This window comes from Camarhynchus parvulus, chromosome 24, assembly GCF_901933205.1.
Source record: "Camarhynchus parvulus chromosome 24, STF_HiC, whole genome shotgun sequence".
Classification (NCBI taxonomy): Eukaryota; Metazoa; Chordata; class Aves; order Passeriformes; family Thraupidae; genus Camarhynchus; species Camarhynchus parvulus.
This window is the reverse complement of record NC_044594.1, coordinates 1,956,243-1,983,287: the sequence shown is the minus strand read 5'-3', so window position 1 is coordinate 1,983,287 and position 27,045 is coordinate 1,956,243. Positions and strand designations below refer to the sequence as shown.

General features: G+C 65.5%; 3 protein-coding genes across 5 annotated transcripts; all 3 read left to right on the top strand.

Moving 5' to 3' along the window:
• Positions 1–614: 614 nt before the first annotated feature.
• USP2 (ubiquitin specific peptidase 2) lies at positions 615–14,342 on the top strand. Of its 3 annotated transcripts, none has more exons than XM_030964901.1 (13): positions 615–762; positions 4,339–5,093; positions 11,815–11,865; positions 12,091–12,214; positions 12,443–12,554; positions 12,634–12,744; positions 12,896–12,960; positions 13,051–13,154; positions 13,242–13,322; positions 13,437–13,515; positions 13,621–13,728; positions 13,920–14,040; positions 14,134–14,342. In XM_030964901.1, the coding sequence occupies exons 2-13, from the start codon at positions 4,380–4,382 to the stop codon at positions 14,219–14,221; spliced, it is 1,758 nt and encodes a 585-aa protein (XP_030820761.1). In that variant the 5' UTR covers positions 615–762; positions 4,339–4,379; the 3' UTR covers positions 14,222–14,342. The 3 variants fall into 3 exon arrangements, with proteins under 3 accessions (XP_030820761.1, XP_030820762.1, XP_030820763.1); XM_030964902.1 differs by lacking the exon at positions 615–762 and adding an exon at positions 2,194–2,264; XM_030964903.1 differs by lacking the exons at positions 615–762; positions 4,339–5,093 and adding an exon at positions 9,110–9,334.
• Positions 14,343–16,335: 1,993 nt separating this feature from the next.
• Positions 16,336–20,495, top strand: MFRP (membrane frizzled-related protein). Its single transcript, XM_030964933.1, has 13 exons — positions 16,336–16,427; positions 16,536–16,647; positions 16,922–17,050; positions 17,326–17,487; positions 17,565–17,808; positions 17,882–18,012; positions 18,140–18,265; positions 18,412–18,488; positions 18,625–18,773; positions 18,945–19,075; positions 19,462–19,596; positions 19,679–19,806; positions 19,911–20,495. The coding sequence occupies exons 1-13, from the start codon at positions 16,374–16,376 to the stop codon at positions 20,133–20,135; spliced, it is 1,803 nt and encodes a 600-aa protein (XP_030820793.1). The 5' UTR covers positions 16,336–16,373; the 3' UTR covers positions 20,136–20,495.
• A 2,753-nt stretch (positions 20,496–23,248) lies between these two features.
• C1QTNF5 (C1q and TNF related 5) lies at positions 23,249–24,908 on the top strand. The gene is made up of 2 exons (XM_030964934.1): positions 23,249–23,468; positions 24,155–24,908. The coding sequence occupies exons 1-2, from the start codon at positions 23,255–23,257 to the stop codon at positions 24,670–24,672; spliced, it is 732 nt and encodes a 243-aa protein (XP_030820794.1). The 5' UTR covers positions 23,249–23,254; the 3' UTR covers positions 24,673–24,908.
• The last annotated feature ends 2,137 nt before the right edge of the window (positions 24,909–27,045 follow it).

The following is a 27,045-nucleotide window of genomic DNA, read 5'->3' as shown; positions in this document are numbered from 1 at the left end:
TGGCCACGCCACGCCAGCTGCCCCCTGCCCACCTTTGCTGAAGGTTTAGGGGGCTCTTCTCCTACAGCTCACCCCAAGGGGGGCAAAACCCAGTCCAGCTCCTCCCCTCACTCTGATGCTCTACTCCAGACCTTGCTGGCAGCCACGATCACCCCTTTTTTGTGCCTCCCTGCTCCCCACACACCAAGTCGTGTCCCCCCCGTCGGCTCCCTCCTTTAACCCTCCCTCTATCCTTTCCCTCCTGGACCTCGACGTCCCTCCCCAAATCTCTCCCTTCCTCACACTTACCCTCAGTTCTCCTCCTCCACTGGCACAGCCCCCGCTGCCCCCGCAGCCTCCCCCCGGGCCACCCCCTTGCCTTGGGCCACCAGCCCCCCCGGGTTCGCGTCCCCTTTAAGCCTCCCCAAGCTGGAATGCGAGAGGAGCATTTCAGCGCCCTGTGAGGTCAGATAAAGACACTATATTTATCTGGCTGGTAACCTGAGCCCTGAATTTCTGCGGTGGTGTTTTTACGCGGCCCCACAGCCCTCGGGCTCGGCCCCCTCCGGCCACTGCGCTCCCTCCCAGGGTGGAGGGGCTGAGCCGGGGCTGTCCTGTCCCCTGCGAAGGGCTCGGCTGCTGCCCATCTCCACATCGCCCATCTCCGGTGCCGGGGGAAGCGCCTCAGGGAGGCAGGATCAGCCCCGAGGGCATCACCAAATGCCTGGCTGGTCGCCCCTCGCCGTGCCCTGAGCAGCCATCGGCCACCCGTGCCTCATGCAGGTGAGTGCAGGTGGGGACAGCGCCCCGGGAGGGGGACACGGAGACAGACAGAACTGTCCCACTCTTCCTTCAGCTGGGTAACGCCACGGGGAAGAGGTTCCTCTCCAGGGAGAAGGTTCCGAGTTCACACATAAAATCCTGGCTTTGAGCCCTCCCCAGCACCCTCCTCGTCCCCCGGTGTGGGCAGGGCACCTGCCCGAGGGTCCCTTCTTTTTTTTGCCACCCACAGACCTCAAAGCAGTAACTCATGCCCCGAGTCTTACGTCAGGGTCCCCGGTGGGTTTGGGGTTTTGCTGCCCGGGGGGTGGCCCGGGAGCAGCGAGCAGCAGGTTCGGCAGCAGGGTGGGGATGTGTCAGCAGCACGGAGCGAGGCCAGGGCGGTGACTCCCGGCCGTGTGGGGTGAGCTTGGGGGGTTCTCAGGCCCAGGGAAGGGCCCTGGGCAGGCTGGCCCCTGCTGGGTGAGTCACCTTGGGCAGGGCCTGTCACTTTGGGGGGTGGGAGTGGTGGGGGACAATGCAGGAGCTGGGCTGTGACAGAGGCACTGCAGTCCCTATCTGTTGATAAGGGTCACTCCAGTCCCTTCCAGGGAGCAAACATTTTGTGGCACACTCCCCCCAGGGCTGCTTGGGGTCGTTCTTCCTAGGGGGAAATGGACACCAGGAGGATTCTGTGCCTTGGGGAATGGGCAGGAGTCTGTCCTACCCCGCTCAGCTGGACACAGAGCCCCTTAATCCCAAAGCACTTGTACCCTGAAGCGTGCAAAATGCCTCACACAGGGTCCCCTCTCTGCCTCCACCACGGCAGAGTCCTGGGAGCTCCCACGAAACCTCCAGGCGGGGACATTGTGTCTCAGGGGACAGGGGACACAGCTCCGAGCCTGCGTAAGCGAGAAGCAGCTGTGCTGTGACACCTTGGATGGAGCCAGCGCTGTGTAAGCTGAGCTGAGCCCGCTCTGGGGCTCCGTGGCCACCGAGGGGGACAGCTGGCACCAGGCACGGGCAGGACAGAGGGGACACCTGCCACTGGGCACGGGCAGGACAGCAGCTGGGGACAGAGCAGGGCTCTGCTTCTCTGCCTTCAGAGTGAAGGTTTTGCCTCCTCACTTCGAACAGAGATTCCCAGGGAAGTGCCCCGAGCAGCCCCGTGGTGTCCCTCTCCCATGTGGTGGCACCGCTCCTGCCCGGCCCCGTGAGCGCAGACCGGACATTCCTGTGCCTCAGCTTCCCCTGACACCCCGAGAGGATGATGAGGGTGCAGGAGGCCTGACTCAGCCGTGCCGGCCCCAGGGCTTTGCCAGGCAGCAGGAAAGCTCAGCACAATGACGGGTAGGGAGGGGCCAGGCAGCCCAGGAAGCGCTGGGAGGAACCGGGGTTTTCTCACACCCCCTCAGCTCCTCTGGCTCCTGGCACGCTCCGCTCTCCCGCCGCCCTGGGGTCCGCTCGGATGTGACACGGGGACTTGGAAGCACAGGCAAGCCTGGCAGATGTGACATTCCTCCATGGTAAGGCCTCTCTTCCCAAGGAATGGGATCGCTCCCATGTCTGGGGCCGGTGCTGGCTCCTGACCCTGCATCCCTCCATCAGCTGCTCCGCATCCCCAGGGCAGGTGCTGCCCTGTGGAAACCTGTCCTGCTGCCAGGAGCTCCTGCTGCCCTCCTCTTCCCAGCCTGGTGCTCTCCTGGTGCTGCTGGTGCCAGGAGAGAGCGTGGGCACCTGGCAGGGGATGATGGCATGGGGCTGTCCTGGCACTGTCCCAAACCAAGATCGTCTCTGCTGGCGAGGAGGATGGAGAGCAGGGCAGTCGCTGTGCCAGGCTGCTCCGTGCCCCAGCAGGGCAGGCAGCCAGGCATGTGCTGCTCCCTGGGAGCCCAGGGGCTCTGTCATTCCCATCCTGGCACTCGAGTGCCAGTCTCTTGGCTGGGGTCCCACTCCCTGTGAGCGAAATTCCCCACTGTCCATGTCAAATCCTGGCTGGCAGAGCCCCGCTCCTGGTGAGGGCGGCCGCAGCCAGGCTGGGAAGAGCAGAGCCGGGTGTTTCGTGGCTCCCTTGCCCGGGAGCAGATTATTCACCCTTCAGCCTCCATCCCCAAACAGGTCTGTGCGCTCCACCTCGCTGCTGCTTGTAAATATTTCCCTCTCCGGGGTGGGATGGCTGTTCCCTGGGCAGTAACAACACCCGGGATGCTGACGGCTGGCTGCAAAGCGAGGCTGCCCGCCAGGAGCCCACAGTGGCTGGCTGATCTCTCAGCACCCCCTCCCAGAAGCATTCCCGGGGCGTTTCCACGCTGAGCCAGCGGGGCTCTGAGCAGGAGGCTGTGTCCCCCCAGGGCCAGGCTGGCAGTGACCCGCCGTGGCTCCTTGTGCCGCGATCCAGCGCCCGTCCCCAAGGCCGGGTGCACCCTCGGTGCTGCGAGGGATGGGCCAGGCACAGACTCCGGCACCTCCTGGCTTGGAGCCGGGCCAGAGCCCGCCCCGGCTGGGCTGGGAAAAGCCTTTGAATCAGGGTCATCTCCCGGGTGACTGGAGACTCTCGGAGCCACATGAGCCACTGTCCTGCCAGGGAAGGGACACCAGTCACCCCGGGAGCTGAGCACCAGCAGCGCCAGGGCAGAGGAGCTCGGCTGGGTCCTGCCTGCCCCAGTGCCACCCACAGCCCCAGCACAGGTAGGGATCCAGCCATCAGCCTGCCAGCCGGGGTGCTGAGGGCAAACTCTCCTCCAGCTCCTGACAGCCCGTGTTTGGGGACTGCTGGCTGCCCCACTGCCCTGTCCCTGCTCCGGGTTGGCTCTGTGTGTGCTCTGGGGGTCTCTGTGCCTGTCTCTGTGTGCTCCTCTCCTGCCCTGTGCGGGAGCCACCAGCTCTCTGTGGGCACCGAGTGCTGGCTCTGCCCGGCTGGCAGGGGCACGGCTGCCACCTCCCCAGGAGGACTCTCGGTTTGAATTACTGATACTGATGGGGGCACACGAGGCACAGCCATGGCAGGGAGACAGGAAAGCTGCTCAGATGCTGACCTTGCCTCAGTTTCCCTCTCACTGAAGTGCCAGCCCCTTGCCAAGCCCCAGCACTCCCTGTGAGTAACCAGGGGAAGATGTTGGCTGGATCAGCCCATCCCAGCTGCCTGTCTCAGCCAGAGCTGGGCCTGAGCATCATCCTGTGACCAGGCCACTGCCTCCCACCTGGAGCAGGCACTGGGGATAACTCTTCAGCCCCAAGAGTGGGACAGCCATCGAGATGGGGTGGCAGGGATGCCGGGCTGGGGCAGAGGTGGCTGCTGCAGTTCCCTGGTGCCTATGGGGATGCTGGGTGCACCTGGCTGTGCTCTGGGGCTCCCCTCTGTGATTTGAGGTGCCCAGGGGGCATGGGGGTGGCAGTGCCAGCCAGATCCTGCTGTCCCAGGCTCTCCAGGAAGGCTGGCAGGTGGCAGGAGCCATGGCCACACTGTCACCAACAGCCCCTGGATGCCCTCTGTCTGCCAGGATCTCCAGAGGAGGCAGGAGCTTCTGGGTGGGAGCTGCTGGGTGCCCTGTTGTGCTGACCAGGGCCTGTGGAACTGACCCCTGGGCTCTTCCCTTGCAGCCGATGCCTCCAGGACAGCCTGCCGAGCCCCAGCCTGCAGCATGTCCCAGCTCTCCTCCACCCTGAAGCGCTACGTGGACTCCTCCCGCTACGCCGAGAGCACCTACAGCAAAGTGCCCAGCGGCTACAGCTCCTACAGCTCCTATGGATCCACCCTGTCCCCCGCCTACGCCGACAGCGACAAAATCGGCTTCAAAGCCAGCTACCTGCCCTCCCCCCGCTACCACCACGCTGGGGGGCTGTCCCCCACCAGTGGCTATGACAGCGGCCGGCTGTACCCCGACCCCAGCATCCGCCTGAGCCCCTCGTACCTGCGCACGCAGCCGCGGCCGCCCGGCGCCGGGCTCAGCGGGGGCGCCTGCTACACCTTCGGCGGCACCCCCGGCAGCCCCACGGGCTACCTGCCCTCCGCAGCGCCCCTCAGCCGCCACAAATCCATCAGCCACTCGGACCTGGCCAGGGAGTTCTCGGGGCTGCACACCTCAGACAGCGCGTACCTGCCCGCGGCCGGCGCGCTCAGCGCCCGCGCACGGCCCGAGCACGGCAACCTGCAGGGTCTCTACCAGGCTGCCACTCACTCCGATTATGTCCGTGGATACCTGGAGAGCTACGGGAGGAAAAGCCACCACGGCAGCTTCTCCACCGGCCACCTCAGCCCCTCTCAGGCCACCCTGCCACCGTCGGGCACCCGCTGTGCCAGCCAGCCCTGCGAGAGGAGCGATGAGCACTGCGACGTGTCCGCCCAGGACCCCACGGTACGCGGGGCTGCCTGGGGTGGGGGACACAGCTGTGCTGGGGGGGATGTGGGCTGTGCTTGTGGTGAGTTGAGGAGCCCGAGGCACTCAAACTCTGCCTGGGAACTTGGGTGTGCGGCTCCGTGCCTCGGTTTCTGTGTGTGACCCTCTGAGATGCCCTTGCTGGCGCAGCAGTCCCTGCTGGAGCTGCTGAGGCAGCCGTGTGCGGGCAGGCGGGTGTCCTCTGAGGGGCTGTGCTGCAGGGCACGCTCCCCAAGGAGGCAGGATCAGCCTGTGCCCAGGATTGTGCCCGCTGCATTTTCTGCATGCATGTGACAGCAGGTGATGGCTCCCATGTGGGGCTGACGAGGATTTCCTGCTGCCTCATCCCAGATAGGGAAGGTGACATGAGCAGGCTGGGCACTCATCCTGCTGGGACAGCTGGTTTGGCTGGTGCTGGCTCTGCCACAGTGACTCGGTGCCCAGCGATGCCAGCTCTCTGGCACCATCCACTGCTGCCAGTTTGGGGCCCTGTGCCCCAGCCTGTGTGGCAGCACGGGGTTCCCCATGGCAGTGCTGCTCTGGGCAGTACCACACGTGCTGGCAGGTACTCGGTGCCCCACGTCCCCATCAGTGCTGCAGCGTCCCCAGAGCCCCAGCCCAGGCCGGGAGCAGGCACCGCACACTCAGCCCGTGCAGGGGAGCAGCCTGGTAATTTTCCACTCAGGTTTCCTTCCAAGATCTGGCCAGGCTCTGCCTGCATTGTCTCCTGCTGTCTTTCCAGTCACCCTCCATTCCCCCATGGTCTGACCTGCCCTTTGCTTCCCTGCGTCTCTGTCCCACTGCCATCCGCCGAACCACGAGAAATCCTGTCCTGCTCGCAGGGGAGGCAGAAAAGATTCCCCCAGCAATTTTTCCCTTTGAAGCCAGTGTCCCCACATCCCTCCCTGTGCCCCTTCCCCAGTGCCTTCCCCCACAGAACCACCTTCAGCAGTGCCCAGCTGTGATGTGGGACCCCTTGTGCCCACCTGCCTCATGCCTGGCCCCCAGTCCTGGGGTGAGGGAGGGGGCTGTGGAGTCAGGGCAGTGGAGGATCAGTGCTGTGGAAGGGAATTCCTGCCTCCCCCTCCCACACCAGGCCCTGCTGGGGGGCACCAAGGGGGGATCCAGCAGCTGCTGCAGCCACTGGCTCTCACTAAAGCCAACACTGCCACTGCAGGGTTCCCACCCCATGTGCCCACACACTGCTGTGTGGGATGCCAGCCTGCTCCCATGGGGTGCCTGTGCAGCAGCAGGGACTGTGCAAGTCCCAGCCCAAGTCTGCACATGAGCACAGCCTAGGCTGATGGGTGGTAAAGGTGGCAAAGGGCGCTGGGACAGACACCCATGCGAGGGCAGGGCAGGTCAGTGACACTGGCTTAGGTTTCCTCGGTGCTTTGATGGGCACACCTGCTATTTTCCACTGCTGTGGTTTATTCCCTCCCTTTCCCAAGCCGGGACAAAAATGTCCCGGTTGTAAACCAGAGTTGGCTGCCTGCGGCCGTGCCAGGTGCCGGAAACAAGCGCAGGCTGCAGCCCCGGAGCTGCCATCCGTTCTGCCCCATTGCCCAGCCCCGAGGGCAGTGTCAGCAGCACCCGCTCCTGACGCAGCCAGGCCACAGCGGGGCTGGCCCCACGCCTCCTCCCATCCCTTTTTCCACCGCCGCCTCCTGCCTCTGCGCCATGGAAACTGCCATGCAGAGGGGTTTGCAGCCCGCAGTGAGGGTGTCCCTGTGTGTCCCTACCCTCACCATCACTTCGTGCCTCAGTTTACCCCGTGGGCTAAGGGAGTTGTGTGAAGGTGTGGTTCCAACGAGGAGCTGTGCCTGCAGAGCTGCAGGGCCATGCCGGCTCCTCGGAAGGGCAGTGTGGTGAGGGGCAGGGCTGGAGCTGTGCCGGCCCATTAACCACCCCGGGTGTACATAGGGTCAGAAGGCCAGGGCCACCCACAAAACTGCCGGCAGCTCTCCGCAGTCCCATCCTGAGCAGCTGACGTCCCTGGCCCGCAGCCAGTGCTGGCTGGCCCTGCCTGCTGCCGCCGTGCCAACCGGGCCTGTGGCAACCTCTGCCCGCGGCAGAAGGTCACCGCTGCAGAGGGGCCAGCTGAGGGCTGGGACCTGCTCTGGGTGATGCCATCCCACCGGGTGTCCCCTTCTCCCTCCTGCTCCAGCCTCGCCCTCAGAGCCTGAGCGCTGCTCTCTGCCTGGAGGGGAATTTGGTCCTTGGCCCGGGGCGCTTGATGTCACCGGGGCACGCACGGGATGTGGCTGAACCGCCCTCTTGCCATGGAACCGGCTCAGCCAGCACAGTGCATCCCCGTGGGGAGAGCTGCCCCAGCTCCCTGCACAGTGCTCAGGGCTGGCTGTGCCCATCCTGCCCCCCTGGTACCACCGGCACTGCCAGGCCGCGTGGCAAGAGCCCTGGATTTTGGGGAGCTGTGCCACAGCCTGGAGGCCCAGGCTGTGCCCCTGGGCATGGCAGGGCACCCAGGCAGGGCAGGAGGGTGTGTGCCCCGGCGTGCACACCGTGTCCCCGTGTGTGTACGCCGTACACAGCGCGGGGTGTGTACATGTACACACGTGTGAGCACGCGCAGGCCCCGGTTACGACAGCCCTCCCCTTGTGATGCAAAAGAGCCCTGCAGATGAGTAACGCTGCAAGATGCCTCCTCAGATATTTTTGCTGGTGCCAAAAATAGTCTCCCTCCCTTCCTCCGTCCCCTCCCTCCGTCCCCAGCCAGCCCCTCCGCTGGCTGTGCCGAGCTCGGCTTGACAGAGAGGCTGCATGCGCAGCCAGCAGGATTCAGCAGCCCCTGCCTCTGGATGGGGGAGTTTTGAGGGCTCCAGAGGAGGAAAGGTGTCTCTGCTTAGAGCCCTCTCGGTGAGGTTGGAGGCTGTGGCTCCGTCAGAGCAGCCCAACCGCACTCCCTGCCCTGGTTGCCCATGGAAATTTCCCTGAGCAGGCAGAGAAACACCGGGGCACGCACAGCAGGCACAGGCTCCGGCGCTCGTCCTGCCGCGGTCAGAGGGGTGAAGCAGCGGGAGACGCAGGACTAGGACGCAGGACAGCCGGGCTCCCTGCCAGTCTCCGCATCTGCCCTTGCTGCAGGAGAAGAGCTGGAGCCCTGCCCGTGACGTGCCTCAGTTTACCGAGGGGAGACGCCAGGTGGGGTCTTTGCTCCACGTAGGAATTGCGGGGAGTTTTTCCCCAGCGCAAGGCACTGAAATATCCTCTGAGCTCAGCACTAATGCATCCCCCAAAGAGGGGGGCTCCCCCAAAATGTCACTGCCTGGGAACCTGGCATTGGTGCTGCAGGAAAGGCACACGGCCAGGAGCCCCACGACCCTGTCTGGCACCCCGCAGGCCCTCTCTGGATACAGGCACCCCCTGCACCCACATGCTGTGGGACTATCCCACTTTTACCCCGGCAATTTTAGCGAGTAACCCCAGCTGGGGAGCCCCGCTCCCTGCCCAGTGCCTGCCCGGAGCACAACGTGCCCGGGGCCGGACAGCCGGTGCCACCAGCCCTGGGCACGCCGAGCTGCGAGCAGGGGGGAGCACTGGGGGGGCAGGCGCTGCTCCGGCTGCCGCCTCTCCCCATTTCCCTTTGCCCCCGCGGTGCGCTCACGGTGCCGGTGTCGGGGTACGGGAGCGCGGGGAGCCCCGCGGGCAGAGATGCCGAGGGGGCACCGCGGCCCCCCGCAGCCCCCGGAGCCGGGGCGGTGTCGCCGCCCCGTTCCGGAGCGTGTCCCCGGGGCAGAGCCGCCCCTCGCGGGCCCCCCTGGCTCCCGGCGCGCTGTACCACGCGGTGCGCGGGGGCTGGCCGTCACCGAGCCGTCACCGAGCCGTCACCGAGCCCGGCTGCCGCCTCTCCACCCATTTGATGTCAGAGCCGCTCAGGTGCCGTCAGCCCCGCAGCCGGCACCGGCTCCGGCCCCGCACGCCCGGCTCGGGGGGCTCCGCGCCTGAGCCCGCGCCCCCGGCCGCAGCCGGCCCCGGGCCAGGGCAGCCCGGCCGGTGTCCCCTGGCTCCCCGCTGCCCGCGGCTGCTCCCCGCTGTCCTGCGGTGCCCGCCGGGGCCACCATGAGGGACTCCTACACGGTGACGCTGCCCGAGGAGCCCCCCGCGCTCCCCGACCTTCACAAGGACCTGCGGCCCCGCGCCTCCATGCCGGGGTCCCTGCTGGTCTCCACCTTCGTCGGGCTCGTCCTCAACAAGACCAAGGTACGAGATGCCCGCAGCCCCCATCCCCCGGCTTGGGGGCAGAGAAGGGGGCACCCCCTGCCCGCCCTGGGGAGCGTGGAGTGCCCTGTGCCATCCCCCGTGCCCGAGGATGGGGTGGCAGGGGGTGGGTGCCCTCCCAGCTGCCCGTGGGGACGGCGTGTCCCCGTGTCCCACAGGATGGCAGGGAGCAGGTGGACTGCACGTGTCAGGACACCTGGGTTCCTCTCCCAGCCCTGCCCTTGCAGTGACCTTGGCCAGGTCCCCGTGTCCCACCACCAGGAAGGGTCTGCTGGCCACGCTGAGCCCCTTGGCAGTGCCATGGGAGTGAACTTGGCTGTCCCCAGAGCCACAGTGCTGGGACAGGTCTCTCCTGCAGGGATGGCGGAGCAAGGGGCAAGGAGGACAAGGTCTGAGCACTTATGTAAGTCAGGCTGCTCTGGTTCTCCTGCTGCCCCGACAGGCTCCTGGCATGTAGACCTGGATGGGGCAGGACGGTCAGGATCTTGTCCCTTGTCCCCACCGCCTGTCCCTTGTCCCCATCCTGCGGTGCAGCCTCGGGGAGTCCCCAGCCGTGCCGCGTGAGCCAGCTCTCCTTCAGCGCCTCTGAGCATGTCGTGTCCTAGATAAAGCCCTGTACGGGAGAGGGGGATTAGCTGGAGTTGAGTCACCCAGGGGAGGGAAATCCAGAGGGGGAAACAACACCTCGGTGCACACAGGGCTTGTGCCAGGCTAGGGGAGCACCTGACACCCCCTCCTCAGCCCCAGCCCTCCCCTGGGGTTGTTGCAGGCTCTGGGAGGACAGCCTGGGACCTGGCTGTGGGGAAATGCAGGATCTGTGGGGAGGTTTGCACCCACATGGGCAGGACTGGCTGGTCCCTCCTGGCACGGGGCAGCAGCTGCCCAACCAGGGCAACTGGACAAGCCCGTCCTGGTGGGGAGGGCTGGGGCACACTGGGGCAGCTCCCGGGGCTTGCTGCTCACCCCTGGCACCGTGACCTTCCCTGGGTACTGGTGGGGACACGAGCAGGGCCTTGGGGCTCAGGATGGATGTAGGGATGGGATGTAGGCTGTTGGGACACAGGCCCACCTCTCCTGCTGCCATCTGCTCAGGGACCAGAGCCAGGCCAGCTCCTCCAGCCGTGGCGTGGCACTGACCTGTCACATCCTGCTGGCACCCTGTGCCCAACTGAGCCTGCCCCCGGCCCAAGAAGGCACCTGGCACTTTTGGACAGCCCCCTGGCACTCGGGCAGCCACATCTGGGGACATCCCTGCACTCCGGGCACTGTGGGGGCACCCGATGGCACAGAGGGCAGTCGGTCAGAGCCACGTGTGCCCATGCAGGGCGGCCGGGTCCCCGCTGGTGCCGGTCCCTGCCGCGGTGGGTGATGCCTGCGCCGTCGCTAAGGAGCACATGTAACTGGATCTGGGTTATTTTGGGCTGCTGTCAGGGCTGGGTGCTCAGCACCTCCCACACACACACCAGCTGCTGCTATTTCAGAGCTGCTGGGCCCCCTCCCCTCCTCTCGCCTCCTCTCCTCCTCCTCAAGCCTCAGGTGGGCAGCTGGGGTGTTTGCCTAAGGATCCTTAAATCCTGGGCATCTGGGAAGCACCATCAGCAGTCTGCCCCTGCAGGCCCTGTCAGATGCCCGCCCTGCTCTGGGAGGCTCATCCTGCTGCTCCCCAATGCAGGGCTGGGAGCAGGACCCCTGGGCTCCCACCAGTGCCCCCCACCAGCATCCTGTCCTGCATGCTGGCAGAGGGGTGGTGGCACCCTAAACCCCTCTGCGCTCTTGGTCTCTCCAGCAAAGAGTGATGATGGTTCCCAGCCCCAGCATCCAGCTGCCCATGCCCATCTTTGCTTTTCCCAGCTCAGGGAGCACCTGGAGCACCTGGAATTGTCACCCCATGGCACAGGTGCAGCACAGCCAGGGCTGGGAAGGCACCACTGGGCACACAGCCCTGTTCCCTGGGCTGGCTGTTGCAGGGCTGGGCTTGCACTTTCCCAGGTGGACTTTATCCTGCAAGACAGCTGTGCCAAAGTCTGGGCTGCACTTGTGCAGGGTGTCCTGGAGGGGATGGACACCTGGCATGAGGCAGGCACGCAGCGACAGGGCACTGTGCTCCTCCTGCAGCGTGGGGCAGGCACAGGGCACTGCCATGCCCTGGTGTCCCCAGGGGAAGCAGTCTGACCTGCAATCCAGGGCATGGGGCAAAGGCATTGCCAGGCAGGGAGAACTTTGAGCCCTGAGCATAGTTCTGGGCCAACAGGATGGGGCAGGCCAGCCACGGTTTGTCACCAGGCTCCTGGCCCAGAGAGCTGCTGGGTGCTGCTCTGCCCATGATGTCACAGCGGGATGGGGCCTCTCCTTGCACCTGAGCGTCTGCTCCACGGGCAGGTCTGTGGCACCATGGCCTCGCTGGGCTGCCCACAGGCATGGCCAGCCCGCCACCCTCCCAGCCCTGTTCCCTCTCTCTGCAGAGCTCCAAGGCCGTGCAGGGGCTGACCGGCCTGCGGAACCTCGGCAACACGGTGAGTGTGTCCCCAGGCCTGTGGCTCACAGCGGGCACATCTGTGGGGCAGGGGGAGCCCTGTGCCTTCACCTCGCCCCCAACACCCCAGCCTCACCCTGGCAGCTCCCTGCACCCCTCTCCCCACGACGCTTCCCCTGTCCTGTGCCCAGCCCAGGTGTCCCCCTGCCATGGCCTGCCTCCCTCTGCTTCCCGTTGCCATGGTTTTCTCTTCTGCCTCCCCCAGTGCTTCATGAACTCCATCCTGCAGTGCCTGAGCAACACCAAGGAGCTGCGGGATTACTGCCTGCAGAACCAGTACCTGCGGGACCTCAACAACAACAGCCGCATGCGCACGGCGCTCATGTCAGGTAACTGCCCAGCCCTGGTGGCTGCGGGGGCTTCCCTGCAGCAATTCCTGCAGCAATTCCTGCAGCACATCCCTGCCACACCCCACATCCTGCGGGACCCCCGCCCAGAGCTCCACGCTCCTCCTTGGCTGCCCAGCCAGTGGAGGATCAGGCTGTGAGACCCCTGAGCTGTCCCCATGGGGACATGGCCGTGCCACCTCCTCTGCTGACCCGCCTCTCTGCCTGCAGAGTTTGCAAAGCTGATTCAGCTGCTCTGGACCTCGTCCCCCAACGAGAGCGTGAGCCCCTCCGAGTTCAAGACACAGATCCAGAGATACGCCCCACGCTTCGTCGGCTACAAGTAATGGGGGGTGGCTGCAGGGGGGGGGGGGAGCTGAGCCCCCTGCAGCCTCTCACTGGCCATGCCCCGTGTCTTGCAGCCAGCAGGATGCACAGGAATTCCTGCGGTTCCTGCTGGACGGGCTGCACAGCGAGGTGAACCGCGTGCTGGTGCGGCCCCGGGCCAGCACCGACACCCTGGATCACCTCCCGTAAGTGCTGGCACTGCACGAGCCCCAGGAGAGTTCACTGCCCGCAAGGCCAGCCCGGGGACAGTGACCTCACAGGTCCCTCTGGGCTGGCTGGCGGGGCTGGTGTCCCCCAGGCCACGCTCAGTGCCCTGCTGTGTCCCCATGCTTGCAGTGACGACGAGAAGAGCCGGCAGATGTGGAGGAGGTACCAGGAGAGGGAGGACAGCCGCATCAGCGGTGAGCAGGGCTGGGAGAAGGGAGGACAGGGCTGGGCTGGGAGCGAGGGGGGAACCAGGGCTCTCACCCTGCTCTGTCCCACCCCACCAGACCTCTTTGTTGGGCAGCTGAAGAGCTCTCTGACCTGCAGCGAGTGCGGCTACTGCTCCACAGCCTTCGACCCCTTCTGGGACCTGTCCCTGCCCATCCCCAAGGTGAGGGAGCCCCAATGATCCCACACTGCCTGTCCCACACTGCCTGTCCCACACTGCCTGTCCCTGACCATCACTGCACTCCCACAGAAAGGCTACGGGGAGGTGACGCTCATGGATTGCCTCCGGCTCTTCACCAAAGAGGACGTGCTGGATGGGGACGAGAAACCGGTACGGGACAGGGGGGCTCCCTGGGGCAGGCTGGGCCCCTTCCCCTCTGTGCTCGTGTTGCCAGGACTGTGGGCAGTGCCCTCACCCTGCTGCTTGTGCTGTTTTCTCCCACAGACGTGTTGTCGCTGCAAAGCCAGGACAAGGTGCACAAAAAAATTCAGCATCCAGAAGTTCCCCAAGATCCTGGTGCTTCGTATCCTTTGGGCAGAGGGATGGGGACAGGGGCTGTTGTGGGGGGCAGAGATGGGTTATTGCAGGCTCCCCTTTGTCCCTTTGGCTCCTTGACATGACCCTCCAGACCTGAAGCGCTTCTCTGAGTCCAGGATACGAAGCAGCAAACTCACCACCTTCGTCAACTTCCCGCTGAAGGACCTGGACCTGCGGGAATTCGCCTCGCAGAGCTGCAGTGAGTCCCCTGCATGCCTCTAATCCCAGCCCTGAGCTCCTGGGGACTGCTGGGCTCCTCGTGTCCCCAGCTGGTGGGGGGCAGAGGTGTGAGGGGTGGGAGGCACAGAATCCAGGCTGCTGGCAGGGTGGGGGGCTCTGTGCTGGCACTTTGTGGGCAGCAGGGCTGAGCAGCCCCCCTGCTCCCCCCAGACCACGCCGTTTACAACCTCTACGCCGTCTCCAACCACTCGGGCACCACCATGGGGGGACACTACACAGCCTACTGCAAGAGCCCTGTGTCCAGCGAGTGGCACACCTTCAACGACTCCCGGTGAGCCTGGGGTGGGACAAGCGAGCAGGGAGCCCCCCTGCCCAGGGCATCCCGTCCCTGCTGCTCACAGCTGTGCCCTTGCCCTCTCTGCAGCGTCACCCCGATGTCCTCGAGCCACGTGCGCAGCAGCGATGCCTACCTGCTCTTCTACGAGCTGGCCAGCCCGTCCTCCCGCATGTAGCCAGCCCTGCCTCCCTGGGGGAGCCCTGGGCCACCCCTCAGAGCCGGCTCTGCCGGGGTTCGGGCGTTTGGCACCCCCAGAGCAAGGGGGAGGTGAAGAGGAGACACCCCCGAGGTGGCTGCAGAGGGAGGCTGGGGACAGCCAGCAGCAGAGCCCGGGCAAGGACATCCCAGCTCCGAATTGAGGAGGGACTCGTGACAGGACAGGGCTCAGGCAGCTCAGGCACCTTCTGATTGCTGGCATTTGGTTTTTACCTCGGGGTTTGAGTTTCTTTTCTTTTTTCCTCTTTTCCTCTTTTTCTTTTTTTTTTTTTTTTTTTCTTTTTCTTTTTTATCTTTTTTGGTTTTTTTTTTTTTTGTTTCTTTTTTCTTTTTTTTTTTTTTTTTTGGTGTGTAATAAAAATCCTGAGCAAGGGATTCTACAGGAATGGGGCCACCTGTCCCATTGACTCAACCAGGACCTCTTCTCCCCTGGGACAGCACCCAGGAGAGCCTCACACATCCCTCCTGACCTCTTGCCACTCCTGTATCTGCTTGGCCGTCCCAGAGGATTCGTGAACAGCTCCTGATCTCCTCCCAGCACTTCCAAACCTCCTGGCAAAGGACTCCAGCCCTCTGGTGGCCTCCGTCCCATCTCAGGCAGCACAACCGCTGCAGCTGCCCCACACACACTCCTCAAAGCAGCCTGAGTCCAGACTCACGGACAGGAGGGAGGAAAACATTTTGTGGAATTTCTATGTATTTATAATGGACTTTGCTTCAACCTGGAGCCCCCCGCTGCTTCCTGCCTCTCCAGGGACTTGTGCCGGGGCTGCTCCGGGTAGGTTTTTACCTGCCTCCTCAAACGACGGTGCCTTAAACCATTTCGGGGAGCGGGGGGGCCGCGGGGGTCGCGCAGAGAGGGAGGGGAGGACGGTGGCTTTCCGGGACCATCTGCAATCGGGGCTTTGTTCTCCCTGCGATCAGGAGCCCTCCTGGGTGCCCGGGGACCCGCCCTGCTGCTCTGTCCTCCAGCTAGCAAATGCCAGTGGCCTTTTTAGCCTTTAATTTATTCTCCTCCCCGTCCTGCCTTGCCTGAGGTGCAGCGGGAGGAGACACGGGCACCATCCCAGCCCTCGGGGCAGCTCCATCCAGCTCGTACCCTGCGGGCACGGGCTGAGCGCTGGCACCAGCATCCTGCCCAGCCTGGGGCATCCCAGCGGCGCTCGGGGAGGGCAGGATGGGAACGGGGGGCTGCGATGGGCTGGGGCAGCGATGCTGCTTGGCAGGTGGCTTGTTTACTGTGTAAGCAAGACGGGTGGGAAGCGTCTCATACAAGGGAGACTCGTGCAGGAATAAATTTGAGCTTGAACAGGGCGTTGGGTGCGTGTGGTTTGTCTCTGGGTGGTCTGGCAGAGGGTGGGGAGCTGCCGCCGGTGGAGCACCCATGGACCAGAGCCACTCTGGGCTCGCCTGCAGCAAGGCAGATGTGGCTGCAGGTGGCACAAGGAGCCTTTCCAGCCCCACGGAGCTCTCCAGTGCCCGCTCTTCCCTCAAAACCCCTGAACAATGGCCCCTTTCTCCCCTGCTTAGGGATGGAGACGGACATTAAGGGGCAGCAGGAATGCAGGTGGCAGGGCCCAGGCACCCAGCGAGGGCAGGAGGGACACGCTCAGCCCGGGGTCCCCAACACGGCCCCTTCAGCTCTGCCCTGAGCAGAGAGGAGCTGCGGGCGGCTGGAAAGCCAAAGTGCCGTGTGGGGGGACCCCAGCAGCAGGGTCCCTTGGGGAGGGCTCCCAGCAGGGTGGGTGCGAGCACTCGTTCCCCTTTAAGACGCTGTTTCTCCGTGCCAGAGCCTGACCTCGGCATCCTCAGCTGAGCTGGATTAACGGGGCGAGGGGGAAGGGGCCTGCGGTGGGGACTGGGGCTGCCGCCGCCTCCCGGGGCTCCCCGCACTCCCGGCACGGCGGGCATGGCCCTCGGGTGGGCTCGGGCGCTGGGCTGCCACGTGTAGGGCTGGCACTGCCACCTCCCCGCCCCGGAGCGTGGAGCAGGGGTCCCCACGCCGCCCCGGGGCCCATGGGGGCAGCTGGGGAGGAGCGGGCAGCGGGGCTGGGGGACACAGGGCACCGGGCAGGATTTTAGCCAGGCTGCTCCAGGAACCGCCCGCTGCCATGAAAGACTTCACCGAAATCACGCTTTGCCCCGAGGCTCTGGACGGCAGCAAGGTAGGGCTGGGGGTGTGGGTGCTGCTGGTGGTCCCCAGGGTGTCACTGATGGTCCCCTCGTGTCCCCCCGCGGGTCCCCAGGGTGCCACCTGCTCTCGTGTCCCACAGACCGAATTCTGCAACCCCGTTTTTGAGGGCGAGGAGCCCCGGGCAGCACCGAGCGCGGAGTGCCCGCCAGACAAGGATGGGACCTGCCCCGCACCGGGCCGGGACGGCCTCGGTACCAGCCTGGGGGTTTGTACACAGCCCCTGCCCACGGGGCTGCAGGATAGGGGGGGTTCTGGGGGACACATCAGCACCTCGGGGACATGCCCAGCGAGGGTTGGTACCGCCTGGGGGTTTGTACACATCCCCTGCCCACGGGGCTGCAGGATAGGGGGGGTTCTGGCGCTGCTTGGGGACACATCAGGGTCGTGCCCAGCGAGGGCTGAGCCAGCCCTGCAGGGAGGTGGGGAATGCTTTAGCAGCGCTCTGCCCGCTGTCCTCGCCTCCAGGCCAGCAGCTCTGGGCACAGGTGGGCTGGAGGTACCGCGCCGACTGCAAGTTCACCTGGCTCTGCGTGGCTCTGATGAGCACCATCCTGCTCTTCCTCATCGCCCTCCTGCTCGGCATCGTCATCCACCGTGAGTGGGGAGGCGGCTGTGACTGGGGTGGGGGACACAGAACCGGCTCAGAGAGGGAGAGGGGCGCCCAGAGCTCTGGGGAGAGGGTGACCCCATGCACGGGAGCAAGGGGGATGTCCGTGTCCGTGGGATGTGTCCCATCAGTGTGGGATCCCCCGGGAGCTACACACCTGTGGTAAGGTGTGAGCACAGGGCTGGGAGGGCTTCCTGAGCCCCTTCCCTGCACCGCAGCCACCCCTCCCCGCTGAGCAATCCCTGCTCTTCCCTGCGCACAGAGCTGACGTCCCCACCTCCTCCCGGTGCCCCGGCCACGGCCCTGCCCGCCCGTGGCACTGCCACCGCCGCCACAGCACCCATCCGAAGGGACCCCCCGGTCCCCAAAACCGCTGCCACCCCAACCGAGAGCTGGCTGCCCACGGCCCGCACGGCAGCACCGGGTAAGCGCCGAGCGGGGCAGCGTTTTGGGATGGGGGTGCCCTGCTCCAGCTCATGCCCACGCTGTTGCCTCGTTCAGCCTGCGGAGGGACCCTGCGCGGCCCCGAGGGCTCCTTCAGCTCCCCCAACTACCCCGGCCCCTACCCCCCCAACGCCCTCTGCATCTGGCACATCGAGGTGGGCGCCGGCCTCGCCATCCAGCTGAGGATGGAGCCGTTCAGCGTGGAGGGCACGGCCTCCTGCCTCTTCGACCGCCTGGAGCTCTACGAAGAGCAGGGCACCGCTGGCACTGCCCCTGCCCCAGCCCGGGGGAGCCCGACCAGGTAGGGCACCTCGCACCTGGGGAGCGCGGCAGTGGGGGGCAGAGAGCGGTGCCAGGCCTTGCTGTGCCCCCAGGTTTTGTGGCAACGTGCCCCCCCCGACCTTCAACTCCAACTCGAACCGCCTGCGGGTCACCTTCGTGTCCGACAGCAGCGTGGGCGCCCGGGGCTTCAGCGCCCGCTACCGAGCCGTGGCCCCTGCCGAGAGTGAGTGCCCCGGCCCAGGGCACTGCCAGGGTCTCTCCAGGCTGGCAGGGAGTGGGGACAGCCAGCAGGGAGAAGGGGGTGCCCGGCAGAACCCCCCCTCCAGCCTGGGTGTCTGTGCTGCGTGCAGAGAGCTGCGCCTGGGACGAGCACCTGTGCGACCAGGGGCTCTGCCTCCAGCTGGGCTTCGTGTGCGACGGCTTCCACGACTGCACGGACGGGAGCGACGAGGCCAACTGCAGCCTGAAACACAAAGGTGGGTGGGACAGAGCCCCGCCCGCAGCCCCCAAACCCCGCGGCGACCGGGGATGGCCGGGGACAGGGAGATGGGCAGGGGTAAATCTGTGTATGTGTGTGTGTGTGTGTGTGTGTCTGTCTGTCTGTCTGTGTGTGTGTCCCCAGAATGCGGGGGGCCGCTGACCGCCTTGGAGGGACACTTGTCCACGCCGAACCACCCGCAGCCATACCCGCACCAGCAGGTGAGAGAAGCGGCGCTGCGGGAGCGCGGTGAGGGTGAGGCTGGGCAGGGAGGAAGGCAGCCCCGGCCCCGGGGAGAGCTGGGGGTGCCCCTGCCCAGCTTCATGGGTATCGCCGGCTGCCCCCCCTGCCCCGCAGCTGTGCCTCTGGCAGATCTCGGTGCCCCTGGGCCACGTCATCGACCTGCACTTCCACAACTTCAGCCTGGAGTCGCACGAGGACTGCAGCTTCGACTTCGTGGAGGTGCACGACAGCGCGGGCGCGGGCACCGCCAGCCTCATGGGCAGGTACCCGACACCCCCAGTCCTGCTGCGCCACCCTGGTGACACAGGGGCCGTGCCTCACCTGGGGAAACTGAGGCACGGGGCTGGCTGGTGGGGAGGAGCCGCCAGAAGGCAGAGTTTGGGGAGGCGCTGGTCAGCCCCCTGAGCCCATCTCTTGTCCCGTGACCTCGGCAGGTTCTGTGGCCACCAGGTGCCACCCGCCCTGACCTCCTCACGGCACGTCATGACCGTGCTCTTCGTGGCAGACGAGGGAGTTGCAGATGATGGGTTCTTTGCCACCTACCAAGCCCGCAATGCCACAGAGAGTAGGTAGCCAAGCGGGGGCACAAGGTGCCCGGGGTGGGTTGTGCCACCTCTATCTTTGTGGGGCTGCAAGGTCAGGCTGGATAAAAACTTGGGGAAAACAGCTCTTGTTCCACAGCTGCTTGGAGCAAAATGCCCCCGGGGCCCCTTCTTACCTGGTTTCTCACCTGGTTTACCCTACAACCTTACAGCCGTGGGGATGGCACCTGGAAGGGCTCACCTGCACAGGGGTGTGATCCATGACCCCAGGGCTGCCCCCAAATAACCCAGGGAATTTGGGATCTCCCTAAGCTGGATCTGCCGGATTCCCCGGCCAGTGAGCAAGGCAGGGGTGGTCAGCATGGGACCACGCTGACTCCCAGCCATGCCCTGCCCTCTCCCCTTCCAGAGACCTGCAGCCCCGCGGAGTTTTCCTGTGGGAACGGCGAGTGCCGGGCGCTGGAGTCCGTGTGTGACGGCTGGCACGACTGCCCCGACGGCACTGATGAGCTGAACTGCACCGGGGTTTCCTACCCGGCCTTTGGTGAGTGCCACCACCCCTGGGTGCCCCCCTGAGCCCAGCTGGCCCCGGGCACACGCTGGCACAACCCCTGTCCCTGTGGCAGGGTCTGTCTGCGAGCCCGTGGAGGTGGAGATGTGCCTGGGGCTGGGCTACAATGCCACCTCCTTCCCCAACATCTGGCTGGCCATCCCGGACCAGGAGGGAGCCGCCGAGGTGCTGCAGGACTACCAGGTGAGCTGGCCGGGGGCTGTCCCCACGCTGCCACGCTCCACAGGTGTGAGGGGCTGCCCTCACCTGCCACACCGGGCTCACCCCGCTGTCCCCCTGTCCAGCAGACGCTGATGGAGCTGGCGTGTTACCAGCACCTCCGCCTGCTCATCTGCAGCCTCTTCGTGCCCAAGTGCACCCCGGACGGGGGCGTGCTGCAGCCCTGCCGCGCCGTGTGCCTGGCGGCGGAGCTGCGCTGCCAGCAGTCCCTCGGCCTCCTCGGCATCCTCTGGCCCATCAACTGCAACATCCTGCCCGACTCCAGCGACCCCGTAGAGTGCTTCCAGCCCTGAGCCGGCCAGAGGAGAGCAGCAGGGGCTGAAGCCACCCTCCCCACCCCAAATGTCCCTCCTGTGCTCTTCATGAGTAAATACCCAGCTGCTGGGGTGGCCCCTCAGCTGCCCTGGGGGCAGCCCCTGTGCCCAGTGCTTGGCTTGGTGCCTGGATGCCACGGGCTTGCCCACAGCTCCATTTCCCTAAGGAGCAGGTGACATATCCCACAGGGAAAGGCTTGTGCCGGAGGGGTGGGAAGGAAAGGGTTAATGCTCCCCAAAGGGAGCACGGCTGGGCAGAGGTGAGCCAGGCTGCAGGGACAGGAGCCCAGGGCTGCCACGGCCCCAGAGGCAGCAGAATAAACAGCGTGAGCAGCTGACAAACCCAAGGCAGCGGGTGACTCGTTTGGGGTCTGCGTGTGGGTGCTGCCAGATCCCGGGGAAACTGAGGAATGGGTGGAGGGAGGGAAGCCAGGGATGGGGTGGGAGATCTGAGCAGGGATGGAGGGGCACAGGGGAGAGTGGGCAGCTGGCTGTGCCCTCGCTGGGCTGGGGGCTTGCAGGGTCCCATGGATGGGTCTCAGAGGGGATCCAGTTGGTGGCCCCACGGTGCAGGGAAGGGATCCTGTGCCACCAAGAGTGGTGGCCCTGCTGGCTCTGCTGGCTGAGCTGGCTGTGCTGGCTGAAGGCCACCCTGGTGGCCACAAGCCTGGCAACACCCCTGGCCACAAACCAGTGTCCAGCTGGCCAAAAACAACAGTCCCTTCACACCTTGGGAGAGAGGAGAGAGGTGGCTCCCTGCCACCACCCAGCCTGCCCGTGGGTATCCAGGTCTGGAAGGAACATTTGGCAACATCCCCAGCTCCACTGCAGCCTCTGGCACGGGGAGGGCAGAGCCAGCAGTGCCATCGTGTTTCCCACTGCCCTGAGCGTGTGGAGAAATCCCCAGCCTGGCTGGGGTCTCTGGGCTCAGGACCCACTGGTGCCAGCGCCGCTCTGCCCCTGTACCCAGCACGGACCTGCCACTCCCCCCCAGCTCGGGGGGTTTGAGCCCACCCAGCTCCTCTCCCTGCGTGTCCCAGCTGCTGCCGGGCACAGGGACATCCCCAGCCGCAGGCCCGCCCCTCTGGCCAGCGTGTGACCGTGTCCCTTGGACGCACTCGGCGCTGGAATGAGTTAAAGGCAGCCTGGGAGCGCCTCGAAAGCTGCACCGCATGCTCGGCGGTGCCCGCGGCCAGCCCTGCCTCCTGGCACGGGCACAGACTGCTCTGCCTGCCCTTCCACCTGCCCTGCACGCTCAGCCCAATGTGCTGGGACTGCCCAGATGGATCCTGCGGCTTCCCCTGCGTGCCCCCAGGGCTGGCACTGCCAGGCACGGTGTGTTCTGCCATGCCTTGGCCTCAGCTCTGCTGCACCCACACACCCTGAGAGCTCCCTCTTCTTTCTGCCACTCCATCTCTCTCTGCCTTGCTGGATTTCCCTCTCTCAGCTTTTATCTTGCTTCCTTTCCCTCTGCTGCCTGTTCTCCCTGTTTTCCTCCCCTCCACCCTGCTGCCCGGCCGTGTCCAGCTGAGGTGGTGCCCAGCCTGTGCCTCCTCTCCCTCAGCCGGGCTGTTTGCAGCGCTCTCCCTTCCCCCTGCTTACAGCACTTCCGACATCATGGGATTATTTTTCTTTTTCCCCTTGTCTTGTAGCTTTTGGCTCCCAAGGCCCTCGATTTCCTTTGGAGTTTGGGAGGAGAGACGTGGGGAGGAGGGGGGGTGGAGAGGCTGCCTCTCTTAGGGCCTTCGTCAGAGCCAAGTGGCCAGGAAGAGCCTCAGCCCTTCCCCAGCAGCGAGGTGAGGTCCTGGGCAGGAGCCGCGGGGTCACAGTGAGTGGGGACACCCAGCCGGGGGCAGCTGGGACTCCCCGGCTTCCTGGCTCCGGCGCCTGGGCGGAGGAGAGACACTTTTCTCCTCCTTTTCTCCTCCTTTTCCTCTTTGTTGCCGTAGTGGAGGGGGAAGAGAGCAGCTTTTCTGGGTCAAGGCCACGGGGATGGGGCCAGCGCTGGCCCCGGGGCTCAGCCCTCGTTGTGCTGCTGCGGGAAGGGCTGGGGGCAGCCGGGGGCAGCAGGGGGGTGGTCAGGGGGGTGGTCCCGGCAGGGGGGTGGTCCCGGCACGCCGGGGATGCTGCAGGCGGCCGGGGGTGGAGCGGAGCCTCCGGCAGCCGGGATGCTGCCAAGGGCAGGGCCAGACACAGCCCCGCGTTCCGCGAGCTGCCGCCCCAGCGCGCAGCCCCCAGAGGCAACAACCCCACCCAGGCACGCTCACAGCTCACCTGCGCTAAATCCTCTGCCCGTTCCCCCGTAGCTGGGCACGACGGGGCAGTGCCCACCCCGAAGAGCCCCCCACCACACACACAAAGCCACTGCCACAGCCCCTGGCCCTAAACCCACACCCCACACACGTCCTGAGCTGCCCCGGGGCTGCAGGAGGCTGTGGTGGCACTCGTGGGCATGCTGTGGTGGCACACACGGGGATGCTGTGGTGGCAAACACGGGGATGCTGTGGTGGCACACGTGGGGATGCTGTGGTGGCACACGTGGGGATGCTGTGGTGGCACACATGGGCATGCTGTGGTGGCACACACGGGGATGCTGTGGTGGCACACACGGGAAGGCTGTGGTGGCACACACGGGGATGCTGTGGTGGCACTCGTGGGGATGCTGTGGTGGCACACACGGGAAGGCTGTGGTGGCACAGGTGGGGATGCTGTGGTGGCACACACGGGAAGGCTGTGGTGGCACACGTGGGGATGCTGTGGTGGCACACACGGGAAGGCTGTGGTGGCACACACGGGGATGCTGTGGTGGCACTCGTGGGCATGCTATGGTGGCACACACGGGGAGGCTGTGGTGGCACACGTGGGGAGGCTGTGGTGGCACACGTGGGGATGCTGTGGTGGCCCAGGGGCCACGGGGATGCTGTGGTGGCAGGTGCAGGCAGCACCAGGGCCTCGCTGAGGGGAGCAGCCCAAAAGGTAAAGGGAAAAGAAGGGGGGAATGTCCCCTGCTGACCCCTCACACTCCCTGCCAAGCACTCCCAACCCCCTCACTGTGGTCCCCCGAGCTGTGATCCTTCTCTGCCCCCCTCCAGGACAAGATGAAGCAGCTCTTCCTCCTCTTCCTCCTCGGGCTCATCAGCAGGTCCTTGCAGATCGAAGACAACAAGATCCCTGGGCTGTGCTCAGGGCAGCCAGGCATCCCAGGGACCCCGGGCCTGCACGGGGGGCAGGGTTTGCCAGGCAGAGACGGACGAGACGGCCGGGATGGAGCCATGGGGATGCCAGGGGAGAAGGGCGACATGGGCCCTCCTGGTAAGAAAGGAGAGATGCCAGCTGGGGAGGGGCATTTACCATTCCCTGCCCGTGGGGAGCACCCTCATGGCAGGGGGTGAGTGCTGCATGCTGGCACGAATTGCCATAAGGAGAATGAATCCTGCAGAAGTGCCTTCCCATGCCACCACCACCCCTTGGCCCTGCCGGTGGTGCCCCTGTGTTCTGTAAAAGGCAGCAGCTCCCTGTCACTGGGAAAGCTGCATTTGTCCCCATCCCCGATGCCACCCCTCTCTTCCAGCCCTGCTTTAGGAGGGACCACCAAGAATTGCATCATCCCTGCCCTGGCTCCTGGGCTGGGCTTTCCCCCAACCTGTGAGCGTTTCTCCAACGATGTGTTGATGCTGAGCTAAATTACCCGCTCATGCTGCTTCCCCACGCAGTGCCCTGCTCTGGCAGGGATTGGTGGGACTGGGACTGGGCAGGAGGGATGGAGGAGCTCTGATTGTGACTCAGAGGTGATCCTGACCCCTCCTGCGTGCCCAGGAGTGCCGGGTCCCCGCGGGGAGGTGACGGGCTGCACGGTGAGAAGGGAGCCCAGGGCGAGTGCGCCGTGGCTCCTCGCTCCTGGCTGTGGCAGGGAATTGATGGAACTGGGACTGGGCAGGAGGGATGGAGGAGCTGTGCTGGTGACTCAGAGGTGACCCTGTCCCCTCCTGCGTGCCCAGGAGTGCCGGGTCCCCGCGGGGAGGTGGGCAGCCCCGGCGTGGACGGGCTGCACGGCGAGAAGGGAGCTCAGGGCGAGTGCGCCGTTGCTCCTCGCTCCGCCTTCAGCGCCAAGCGCTCCGAGTCCCGCAGCCCTCCCCTGGCCGACCAGCCCATCCTCTTCGACGTGGTGCTCATCAACGAGCAGGGCCACTACGACCCTGCCACGGGCAAGTTCACCTGCGAGGTGCCCGGCCTCTATTACTTCGCCGTGCACGCCACCGTGTACCGCACCAGCCTGCAGTTCGACATCATGAAGAACGGCCGCTCCATCGCCTCCTTCTTCCAGTACTACGGCAACTGGCCCAAGCCCACCTCGCTCTCGGGGGGCACCCTGGTCCGCCTGGAGCCCGAGGACGAGGTGTGGGTGCAGGTGGGCGTGGGGGACTACATCGGCTTCTACGCCAGCGTCAAGACGGACAGCACCTTCACCGGCTTCCTCGTCTACTCCTACTGGCAGAACTCCGCCGTGTTCGCCTGAGCTCACCCCCGGCCGCGGGTGGGCCCGGGCAGGTGCCCCTTCCCGCAGAGCGGGACCCCCGCCCTGCTCGGGGCACAGAAACGCTCCCTGTGCCATGGCGGGGGTGGTGGAACACCCCTGGAGCGGCGCTGGGGCAGAGCTCGCTGTTATTTCGGGCACCCCCAGGGCAGGGCAAGCCGGGCTGAGCGGCCGGGAGCCCGTGCCGGGGTCCTGCCCCATCCCTCCCCTCAATAAAGGGCTGCTCAGCTCCGCGTGTGCCGCCTGCCTGCTGCGCCCCGAGGGCCGAGGGGGCTGCGCAGCCCTGCCCGGGCGCTCCGGGCCGGGGCCGCCGTGTCGGGATGTCCCCGCAGGGCCAGCGGGAGCCGCTAGATGGTGGCATCGGCGTCCTTGAGCAGCGAGCGCAGCGCTGTGACCGCCCCCGGCACCTCCCCGAGGCTCGGGAGCGCCCCCGGGGTCCCCCCAATGACCGAGTCCCGGCGGATCGAGGGTCCCCATGGTGTCAGGGTCACCCCAGGGGGAGCGGGTTGTCCGGGGGGAGCAGAGCCACGGCTCCGGGGGTGACCCCCGAACGGGGCAGGCGGAGCCCCCCGGCCCAGTGTGAGAGCGGTGACCCGCCGCTGGGAAAGGTCGCTATTTTTAGCAGGGCAATGAAGAGCTTCCTCATTCCTTGCCCAAAATAGGTCCCCGAGGGGACCGGCCGGAGAGGGGGCTCTTGGCCAGCGGCCGAACCCCTTAACGGGCTTGGGACGCTGCCCTGCCCGGCTGTAGGGTGCCAGCTGGGACCGGCTCTTCTCCGGGACGTTCCCAGCCCAGGAACCGGGAACACGGCCGGACAGCCACCCCTCCCCTGCCCCGGATCCCCCGCTGTCCCCATCTGTGCCGGACGGACCCCCAGGAGTGCAGCTGTGCCCGCCGGGATGGGCAAACCCCGTGTCCCTCCTCACCAGGGCTGCAGCAGCAGCTGGCACCAGCCCTGGGGACACCGTCTGCCACCCAGTGCCACCCAGTGCCACCCGTGCATCGTGGGCGCATCACTGCACCCTGCCCGGGCCACCCCCCGCCCGTGGGGACCTGTGGAGGTGCTGGTGACACCTCGTGCCCCTTTTGGGGGGCAGGGGGGCTCTGCTGCAGGGCGGCCCCGAGGTCGGGTTGCAGCAGGAGCCGCTGTTTGGGCTGGAGACGGCTTCTTCTGTAAGCAGAGCTGCCCAGGGGGCAAACAACGCCGCAGAGCAGATCGATGGCTATTCTGGGAGGAGGAAAGGGAATTTTCTGGACGAGGTGGGTGGGGGCTGGGAGCATTCCCTGGTCCCTGTTGCGATGTGGGGGAGCAGGATCAGCGCAGGCAGCCACGGCAGTTCCTGGGCTCTGCTGCCTTTGGGATGCTCCTGGCTGTGTGGACACTTTGGGATCAGGGGGACCCCTGTGAGAATGTGAGGGTGTCTGCTGCTGCCTGGGGAGGATGAGGAAGAGGGCAGGGAAAGGAAAAGGAAAAGGAAAAGGAAAAGGAAAAGGAAAAGGAAAAGGAAAAGGAAAAGGAAAAGGAAAAGGAAAAGGAAAAGGAAAAGGAAAAGGAAAAGAGAGCCACAGGAGACTTTGACACATTCCTAGTAAGCTCCAGGTGCTTTCGATGAGCTCTGCCAGCTTCCCCGAGTTAGGGGAGCTTGGAGACCCTGTCCCAGCAGAGCCCAGGCTAGGGAGGGGCCAGCATCCCCCAGCCAGGGCAGCAAGGAGCCCATTTAAACCCAGGCTGAGCCCTCAGGTGCTGAGTGCCGCTTACAGAGGCAGCAGCTGGGTCGTTTTGTTGTTTCTTTTGAGGTTTTTGTGGTTGCTTTGTGGGTTTTTAGAAACAGAAATAAATGTCAGCACCTCTTTTCAGAGCAGCACTCGTGTCCTTGGCACTCCAAGGTCACCTGAGGGGGTCAGCAGGCACCAGAGATTAAAGAGATCAACTGGATCATGTCTGAGACCCTACAGCTGCACATGGTGTCAGGGCATGGAAATGCCCCAGTGCTGAAGGGCGGCCTGGAGGGCTCCTGCTCCTCCCAAAAGTTTGGTTATGGCCCAGGTTCCGAGGCCCCATGGCTGCCGAGGCGCAGGGAACACTCCCAGACATCTTCAGGATGCTGAGCTGGTAAGGAGACCTTTAACCTGGGAATGGCAGGGGAGGGACAGTCCTTGCTCACGTGGGGGTGGGCTGGGCAAGAAAAGGACCAAAAAGGCTCAGGAGAGCAGACACCGGCTCCTTCAGGGATGTCCTTGGGATAACCCCATGTCCTGGAGAGGTGTCCAGCAGGATGAAGGATCAGTGCCTCCAAACTCAGGCCCATCCCCACAAGCAGGGGTGGGAGGTGCTGATCAAACCGTGCCATGGGC